The 10,000-nt window shown below is 49.8% G+C and overlaps 1 protein-coding gene across 6 annotated transcripts in view; it reads right to left on the bottom strand.

The window, feature by feature from the left end:
- The window catches only part of als2b (alsin Rho guanine nucleotide exchange factor ALS2 b), a 67,727-nt gene that overhangs the window by 16,806 nt on the left and 40,921 nt on the right, over positions 1–10,000 (bottom strand). For all 6 annotated transcript variants that reach the window (XM_063211762.1, XM_063211765.1, XM_063211766.1 and 3 more), the window contains 3 exons: positions 8,567–8,644; positions 1,366–1,499; positions 128–292 (listed from right to left, as the gene is read on the bottom strand). In XM_063211762.1, the coding sequence (XP_063067832.1) occupies positions 128–292; positions 1,366–1,499; positions 8,567–8,644 (377 nt within the window). The remainder of the gene's footprint in view (positions 1–127; positions 293–1,365; positions 1,500–8,566; positions 8,645–10,000) is intronic.

Below are 10,000 nucleotides of genomic sequence, written 5' to 3'. Positions count from 1 at the left end.
TGTATATGTGTGTGTGTGTGTGTGTGTTTTGAGTGTATATGTGTGTGTGTGTGTGTGTGTGTGTGTGTGTGTGTGTGTGTGTGTGTGTGTGTGTGTGTGTGTGTGTGTGTGTGTGTGTATAGAGTACCTGTCTCTGTGCAGTTGTCTATTGGTGCTGAGGGCCACAGCTATATTGTCCCAGGCCTTGCTGGTCTCCCCCTGGTCCGCCGCGTGGCATCCCAATTTAGCCCAGTACTCCTCAAACACCCCCAGCCACTTGTCCTCAGCACCCACCACCAGCCGACCCAGCCTACTGCTCACAGAGGGAGGAAGAGAGAGGGGGGAGAAAGAGAAAGAGAGAGAGTGGGACACAGAGAGAGGTGAGTCATATAACAGTTTCATATCCCATCCTCCAACACAGAGAGAGAGAGAGAGAGAGACTGAGAGAGAGAGAGAGAGAGAGAAAGGAAACATGCAGAAAAACAGTGATATGGAGAAGGTAACAGAGAAGCCACAAATAAAGAAAAGACAAATAACATCTTCCCATCAAGAGCCTTTAACACACCCCAGCCACCTGTCCTCCGCTCCCACCAACAGACGACCCAGCCTACGCGTGCACGCAGACACACACGCAAACACACACACACACATACACAGAGACACGCATGCAGACACACACACACACACACACACACAGAAACATGCAGAGTATTAGGGAAAACATGAACGTGTAATATATGCATGTGCATACACACATGCATATTTAAAGGTGCACTGTGTAGGATGGTGGTCAGAGTAGGTATTGCAACTATGCTGCTCATTTAAACTGTGCTCCCTATTGCCAAATTCGATCTTTTCATGAATTTCAATGTCATGTCTATTTCTTCAGATTCAAAATGGCGGACATGGAGAAGATCCCCCCTTTTCATGTATGAAGAGTGCCATTTTCCCAATCATAATGAATAATTTGATGGTGGTGGTAAGTATTCATGAAAAGGGTAGCATTTGTGAAAGGGCAGCATGGATTCTGCAAACAAACATTTAAAAATATTACACAGTGCACCTTTAACAAATACACACACAAAATGCACAAATACAAACACAAAACGAAACGTAAACATAATTAACACACACACACACACACACACACACACACACACACACACACACACACACACACACACACACACACACACACACACACACACACACACACACACACACACACACACACACACACACCTTAATTGGGAGGACCAAGAAACAACAACAGTGTCCCAAAAGGACACGAAGAAACAACACACACACACACACACACACACACACACACACACACACACACACACACACACACACACACACACACACACACGAGTGAGTACTCACGGTGTGTGTTTTTTGTCTTTGTCTGAGTCGAAGAGGTTAGGCTTATAGAAGGAGCCGGAGATCTTGAGGCCCGATCCCCACACACCGCTGAACGAGCCCTCAATGTAGTCCCCATTAGGCATGTTCAGAGTACCCTGTAGACAGACACACACAGACACACACAGACACACACAGACAGACAGACAGACAGACAGACAGACAGACAGACAGACAGACAGAGGGCAGGTGTGTGTCAATTACCGGTATGCAGTTGTGAAGGATGAGACCTCGCGGTCCCAACTCACAAAAAGGGATGCGCGCTCTTTTAGGCAACCAAGGTAAAAGGAGACATAGACGGACCACAGACAAGTGCAGATTTTGTGCTATGAGTGCTGGTTTATTTACAGTGCTCAAAAGTGATAAACAAAAAAAACTTTGAAAAAGGCTGCAAACAAAAATCAACTCGAGGGTTGTTCAAACTGAAAAGATAAATTCAAAATAATCAATACAAAACTAATCGGGATTCAAAGGGTTAAATGTTCACAAACCAGTTCTCTCTCTCAGCCTCACAGCAAGCTGCTCTCCCTGCACCGCTCTAACCAGAATGGCAAAAGCGCCGCCTATTTATGGGACTACCCATTAGTCACGTCACTCAGAAATGGCGGGAGAGTAGTGCACAAATCAATTAACACAATAAAGAAATAAATCATAACAAAACTAAACATACCATAATCCTAATAACATTACAAATATTTTCAGTTATCAAAAATATATTTTTCTCTTTCCTATCGCTAGTTTGGAACCCTAACCTCAATTACCAAACACGTCATCAAAAAAAAAAAGTACAAAAACATTGCAACTCTCACAGCTCGGGTTTCACGGGGGACCATTGATGGCGGGGCACACAACAGGGAAGTGAATGCGTTCAGTGTAGGTGCTATGGCGTGGGACTACAGGTGTTTGTGGTGGAAATGTTGGATGGAGCAAAACCAGCGGGTACCTCGCGGCTTGCGGAGATGTTGTGGATGAAAACTGGTAAGTACAGAAATATGTGCAGCGCTACGTGAGAGTGAAATATGAATGTGTTCAGAACGCGCTAAACCGGTATCGCGTGTAATGAACTTGCCGGGTGTCGCGTGTAGGTGTGTGCATGTGTCGGGAAATGTTTGTCAGTTTTCTGTAGGGACAATGTCGGGAACATTTGGGGAAAAGTTTAGCAAGGGGGCAACTTTTCCACATTTCCCCCCTCCTCTGAAGACTCGACACAGGGGTGGCGAGACAGGTAGTCAGCAACCAGGTTGTGCTTTCCTGGCCTGTAAACAACTTCAAACTTAAAGGGCTGCAAAGCTAAAAACCATCTGGTTACCCTTGCATTAGTGTCCTTCATCTGGCCTAACCATTTCAATGCTCGGTGGTCAGTTTCAAGCACAAAGTCTCTACCCAGAAGGTAATAACGGAATGTGTCCAAGGCCCACTTTACCGCCAGACACTCCAGCTCGACAGCTGAGTATCGGGTCTCTCGTGGGAACAGTTTGCGGCTAATGTAGGCGACTGGCCGCTGCTGGTCACCTTCCCCCTGGAGTAGGACCGCCCCCAGCCCAACACCAGAGGCGTCAGTTTGGACTGTCCAGGGCTTTCCAAAGTCAGGGCTCTTCAAGACTGCATCGCTGCACAGGGCCTCCTTCAGCTCTGCGAAGGCCCTCTCGTGCGGCTCCTCCCACCTGACCCTTGCTGACCCAGACTTTCTGGTCAGGTCAGTGAGTGGCGCCGCCATGGTGGCAAAGTTAGGCACAAAGCGCCTGTACCACCCGGCAAGACCCAAAAAGGACCTCACATCCTTCTTGGTTTGAGGCCGAGGGGAGTTGCGGATGGCCTCAAGCTTGTCAGTTTGTGGGCGGATCACACCGTGGCCCACAATGTGACCAAGGTAACGCACCTCGGCCTGAGCAATGGTGCATTTCTTGGGCTGGATCGTCAGCCCAGCCTCGTGGACGCGTCGGAAGATCTCGGCCAGATGTTCCACGTGCTCCCTCCAGGTGGCGCTGTGGACCACGATATCATCCAGGTAAGCACCAGCAAAGGCTCCAGTCCCTTCCAGCACGCGGTCCATGAGCCGCTGGAAGGTGGCTGGCGCTCCCTGGAGACCGAAGGGCATCTTTGTGAACTGGAACAGCCCACGGGGTGACCGGAAGGCAGTGTAAGGTCTGGCCTCCTTGGCCAGCGGGACCTGCCAGTACCCTTTGCTCAAGTCGAGCGTCGTGATGAATCGGGCCCCACCCACACGTTCGACCAGCTCCTCGAGCCGGGGCATGGGGTAGGCGTCGAATTGGGTCTGGGCGTTGACTTGACGGAAGTCCACACAGAACCGCATGGTGCCGTCCTTCTTAGCCACCAGGACAATGGGGCTACTCCAAGCGCTGTCTGAGCGCTCGATGACGCCCAGTCGCTCCATCACCTGCAGCTCCTCCTGGAGTGCAGGCTGTAACCGCTCCGGAACCCGGTACATTCGTTGGCGTTTCGGGGTGGTCTCTTTGAGTTGGATGGGGTGCTCAGCCAGAGACGTTGTCCCAGGCTGCTCGGTGAACAGGCCCTCCGGGATGACGGCCCGCAGCTCCTCCTGTTGCTCTGTGGTGAGGTGGGAGAAGTCTGGTTCCCCTGCTGCGCAGTCAGTGGGGAAAAACTGCTCAGGGGTGTCGTACTCCTCTCTCACAGCTTGCACCATGAGCTGGTCACTCACCGGCGGCTCTCTGTCATGGTATTCTTTGAGCAGGTTTATATGGAATACCTGCTGCGGCTTCCTCCTCCCAGGCATGTCCAGCTCGTAGGTGGCTGGCCCCATCTTCCGGCTGATGGTGAAGGGCCCCTGCCACTTGGCCAGCAGCTTGTTCTCCTCTGTTGGCAGGAGCAGGAGAACTTTCTGGCCGGGCTGGAACGTGCGCTGTCGGGCGGACTTGTCATACCAGCTGGACTGGGTCTGTTGAGCGTTCTCCATGTTTTCTCGCACCAGGTTCGCCATCTCCTCCATCTTCTCCCTCATGGCGATGACGTAGGTGAGAACGTTGGTGGTAGTGGCGCTGGGTGACTCCCATGCATCCCTCAGCAAGTCCAGAGGCCCCCGCACCTGTCTCCCATACAAGAGTTCAAAGGGCGAGAACCCGGTGGAGGCTTGGGGTACCTCACGGTAGGCGAACATGAGGTAAGGGAGCCAGCGATCCCAGTCCTTGGCATTGGCACCCACAAACTTTCGCAGCATGCTTTTGAGGGTCTGGTTGTACCTCTCTACCAGCCCGTCTGTCTGCGGGTGGTAGGGAGTGGTCCTAATACCCCGTATCCCTAACAACCTGTAGACTTGCTTAAGTGTGTTCGAGAGGAAGGCAGTGCCTTGGTCGGTTAAAATCTCCTGTGGGATCCCTACCCTGGAGAATAACTGTAGGAGTGCTGGGGCAATGGTTCTGGCCGTGACTTTGCGGAGGGGAAAAGCTTCGGGATAGCGTGTAGCATAATCACAGACTACAAGGATGTATTTGTGACCTGTCTGTGTGCGTTCAAGGGGACCAACTATATCCATAGCTATCCTAGTGAAGGGGACTTCAATGACAGGAAGTGGCTGTAGGGGGTATGGCTTAACCTTCTGTTTGCTAGTGAGCTGACAGGTGAGGCATGTCTTGCAGTGAGTGTGAACATCAGTGTATAAACCGGGCCAGTAAAATCTGCTCGAAATTCTCTGCAGGGTTTTCACACTACCTAGGTGCCCTGCCCATGGGATATCGTGACCTAGTTTGACAATGTTAGGTCTCAGGCTAGTGGGGATAACGAGCTGCTCAGTGCCGCCACCTTCTGGCTGGTGGTACAGCAAACCGCCTTTAACAAAATAGTATTCCCCAGAGAGGGATTTGGGCTGGCCTGTGCTCACACCATCAATTTCAGTGACCTTATTGTAAAGCTCTTTGAGTGACTCGTCTTGCTCTTGTAGCAACTTCAAATCATGGGGCACATCCCAAACATCTTGAGCTGCAGTGGGGGGTACATCTTGCTCTGCACTAGTCATAGACTCAACTTGGCGAATGAGCTTCTCACGCCGGCGCTGATGCCGGGCCTTGCGTGGCCTGTGTGTGTCAGGGGGCGCAATCTCATCATTACAGTAGGGTAACATTTCACAGAGCTTTTGAGTCTCTGCTTCACCATCGGCCACTCTTTTAGTCTGGGATCTGGTCACAACCATACTTATGGGTGAAGTAGACTGCACCAGCTCTGGCAAAATTGCAACATCTTGGCCCAACACTACGGGATGATGGAGGCCCTTCACTACTCCGGCTTTGAGAGTGTATGTGTGGTCATGGACACGCAGACATATTTCAGCTAGGGGGTATCGGTGCTCGTCGCCGTTTACACATCGCACCCGTAGGCATCCCCCTGTCAGCATCCCTGGCTGATCAACCAGGTGGGGTTGCACAAGCGTCTGGGTGCTTCCTGTGTCTAAAAGGGCTCTAGCTGCTCTACCATTAACAGTAACATCAACAGTTTGCACTCTGTTATGGAGTTCGGGCAGACTAGTAGTGGTGACCTGCGCCCTGGGGCCAAAACGACGTGATCGGGGTGGTTCGGGGCAGTTACGCATAAAATGTCCAGGCCTATTACAATTATGACACAATGGCTCAGGGCGTGTGGGTGCTGACTGAGTGGGTGCCGGTTGTCTATGTGGAGATGCTCTTGGTGTGTGAGGTGGTGTGCGGCTACCTTGACCCCTACTCTGCTCCCCACCCCTAGGACCAACTCCCGTACCATAGCCCGCAGACTTACCCCTCTCTGCAGGTTGGCTGAAGCCCTGGTAGCGGAAGTCCTTCGGTCCCTGGCGGGCGGCGAGGTAGGCGTCCACCAGTTCAGCTGCTCGCTGTCCGGTCTGTGGATCATGCTCCTTGACCCACACTCGCACCTCAGGAGCCAACGAGCGCAGGAACTTCTCCAGAATCAAAGTCTCTCCGATCTCCTCCACAGTCTTCTCTGTGGGCTTCATCCACTTGCTGTAGAGGTCTTTGATCCGGTTGTAGAACTCACGGGGCGTCTCACCAGGCTGGATACGAGGGTCCCGGAACCTCTGGCGGTAGACCTCGTTGTTTATCTCGAACTTGGCTAGGATGGCGTCCTTCACTTTGGTGTAGTCTCTGGCATCTGCAGGATCCATGGCCACGTATGCGGCTCTCGCCTTGCCCGTCAGGTAGGGCACCAGGAACGTGGCCCAGTCAGCAGGGGCCCACCGGTATGCAGCAGCGAGCCTCTCGAACGTGGTCATGTACTGCTCGACGTCATCTCCCTCCTCCATCTTGGGCACCGACGCTCGGGTCCAGGTCGCTGGGGCTGGTCCTCCTTGGTTCATCACAGGGTGCTGAGGGGCTGCAGGCATCGACAGGGAGGCTGGCGGCGTAGCAGGCTGGCTACTCCGGCCAGCAGGGACCGTCGCGGGATGTGCAGCAGGCGGCACCACAGGAACAGCAGCAGGAGGGGGCGCAGGAGGGGGCGCAGCAGCGGCGACGACAGCAAGGGGCGCCGTGGAGGCGACAACAGCAGGCGGCGTAGCGGAGGCGACAACAGCAGGGGGCGCAGCGGAGGCGACAACAGCAGGCGTGGCGGAGACAACAGCAGGCGTGGCGGAGACAACAGCATCAGCAGGCGTTGCAGAAGCGACTCCAGGATCGGCCACCGGAGCTGCAGCGGGAACTCTTGTCCTCATCTCTTCCAGTTCACCGTGGACAGTGTGGAGTTGGACCTGGACGTTCCTCCATCTCTGCTCCTGTTTAATGGCCTCCTTCTCCTGGTTGCTCACGGCCCTCTGGAGCATCTTGAACATGGATGCGAAGTCGGGTGTGTCACTCTCTTTCTCCCCGTCTGCTTCCTGCCCCAGGTCTTCAACTCCTGTGCCACCATCTTCTTCTTCTTGGCGGGTGGACATCAGCCTGCCAGTGTCTTTCAACCGCCGATACGCCACTTTTACTATGCACTTGGGCTCGTCTAGTCAACCTTTCTCTCAGTGCCTTTAGGGGGCGCCACAATCCCACCGCTGCCACCACGTGTGAAGAATGAGACCTCGCGGTCCCAACTCACAAAAAGGGATGCGCGCTCTTTTAGGCAACCAAGGTAAAAGGAGACATAGACGGACCACAGACAAGTGCAGATTTTGTGCTATGAGTGCTGGTTTATTTACAGTGCTCAAAAGTGATAAACAAAAAAAACTTTGAAAAAGGCTGCAAACAAAAATCAACTCGAGGGTTGTTCAAACTGAAAAGATAAATTCAAAATAATCAATACAAAACTAATCGGGATTCAAAGGGTTAAATGTTCACAAACCAGTTCTCTCTCTCAGCCTCACAGCAAGCTGCTCTCCCTGCACCGCTCTAACCAGAATGGCAAAAGCGCCGCCTATTTATGGGACTACCCATTAGTCACGTCACTCAGAAATGGCGGGAGAGTAGTGCACAAATCAATTAACACAATAAAGAAATAAATCATAACAAAACTAAACATACCATAATCCTAATAACATTACAAATATTTTCAGTTATCAAAAATATATTTTTCTCTTCCCTAACACTAGTTTGGAACCCTAACCTCAATTACCAAACACGTCATCAAAACAAAAAATACAAAAACATTGCAACTCTCACAGCTCGGGTTTCTCGGGGGACCATTGATGGCGGGGCACACAACAGGGAAGTGAATGCGTTCAGTGTAGGTGCTATGGCGTGGGACTACAGGTGTTTGTGGTGGAAATGTTGGATGGAGCAAAACCAGCGGGTACCTCGCGGCTTGCGGAGATGTTGTGGATGAAAACTGGTAAGTACAGAAATATGTGCAGCGCTACGTGAGAGTGAAATATGAATGTGTTCAGAACGCGCTAAACCGGTATCGCGTGTAATGAACTTGCCGGGTGTCGCGTGTAGGTGTGTGCATGTGTCGGGAAATGTTTGTCAGTTTTCTGTAGGGACAATGTCGGGAACATTTGGGGAAAAGTTTAGCAAGGGGGCAACTTTTCCACAGCAGTATATGCGCAATGTGTGTGTTAATGTGTGAATTGAATTGCTTCAAGAGGGTCAGTAGACCGAAAAGTTTGTGGGAGCTTTCTTGTCTTTAACGTTGTTGGTGACTCAGGGGTTCCACTCCTACGCTACACACCTGGCCGAAGGAGGCGTGCAAGAACTCTACACAAACAGAATGTGTGAATTTTTACCTTCCCACTAAGTGTCCAGTCTTCAGAGAACTCTCCCTCAAATGAGGTGTCGTCTTCAGAAAGCAGCACGCCACTACCCTACGGAGAGAGGGGTTGGGGTAAGGAGACGGCCATTTAGTGCAAGCCAGCATAACTTGTATACAAACCCCAACTCCGGTGAAGTTGGGACGTTTGATAAACTGAGAATAAAATCAAAATGCTATCATTTTCAAAACATTAAATACATTCCTTAGATAGAGAATAGTGAAAAGACAACATATCAAGTGTTAAAACAGAGAAAAAAATATTGTTTCAGGGGACATATGTACTCATTTCTAATTTGATAACTGCAACACGTCTCAAATAAGTTGGGACGGGGATCAGTGAAATGTTATAAACATCCAAATAAGATAAAACAACAAGGAAGAACATTTCAAAATGAATTGTACTGATGAACAATTTGAATGCCCAGGTATAAGACAATCACAGAGAGGCTGAGTCACTCAGAATTAAAGATGCAGAGGGAACAATTACCATAGTTATTACATAAAGTTTTGAATTCCCTTGATTTACCGTGATTGAGTGTATATAAGACATGTTTTTGTCATTAAAATCATTGTATAGGTTCATGACATCATGAAATATATATTGGCTGTAGTCTCACTCTAGCACGCCGAGAATTAAAGCTAGTGAAAACTTGACCATATTAAGGACGCTTCATGTGTGCAAATGATAGAGGGGTTTAACATTCCCCTATCCACCCGAGCTCACTTGAAATAGACCCAGAAGACATGGGAAACTGTCCTTTGCTTACAGAAGTCAGCAGCAGTTGCAGAAGTCAATTCTTTTTGAAAATAATAGAGTCTTGCACATCCTGTGCTACAGTGAAAATTGACCATGCAACTTGTGTCAGTGCTAACTTCAAAAGTCAGCCACAATGATAGCATGGGGGTGCAGTAGTACATTGGTTAAGCTGGTCTAACTCACCTGTAGAATTGAATACAGTATTGAATGAAATCAATGGGTTTTAAACAGCATGAAAAGCCACTCGTGCAATATATTTTGAAGGGAGATCTTCGATTACTGCCACAGTAGTAAGGACAAATTGTATTCTCTACTACGTTTTAACAGTTTAACTCCAACATAAGGACCAGCAGGACATAAAATGGCAGGCTTTTGGTCAAGACCTGCCACATTGTAAGCACTACAGAAAGGAAAACATTGCAAAACATGACAAGGAATACACCTACCATTTAAGCTGTTGAAATCATGTCCAAGATAGGAATCAACACTGTTTTTATATAAAATCATCTCATCGGTTAATGCTATTAACTGTTAAGTGTTGTCTTTTTTTTTGTTTTTAGTCTTCCTCGACATTTGCTGCCTCTTTTGAGACACGTTGGATATACATATTCCTGAATATCCCCCAAAACAATAATTTTGGTCAGTTTTGAT

This window comes from Engraulis encrasicolus, chromosome 12, assembly GCF_034702125.1.
Source record: "Engraulis encrasicolus isolate BLACKSEA-1 chromosome 12, IST_EnEncr_1.0, whole genome shotgun sequence".
NCBI lineage: Eukaryota > Metazoa > Chordata > Actinopteri > Clupeiformes > Engraulidae > Engraulis > Engraulis encrasicolus.
This window is presented reverse-complemented; position numbering and strand designations above follow the sequence as displayed.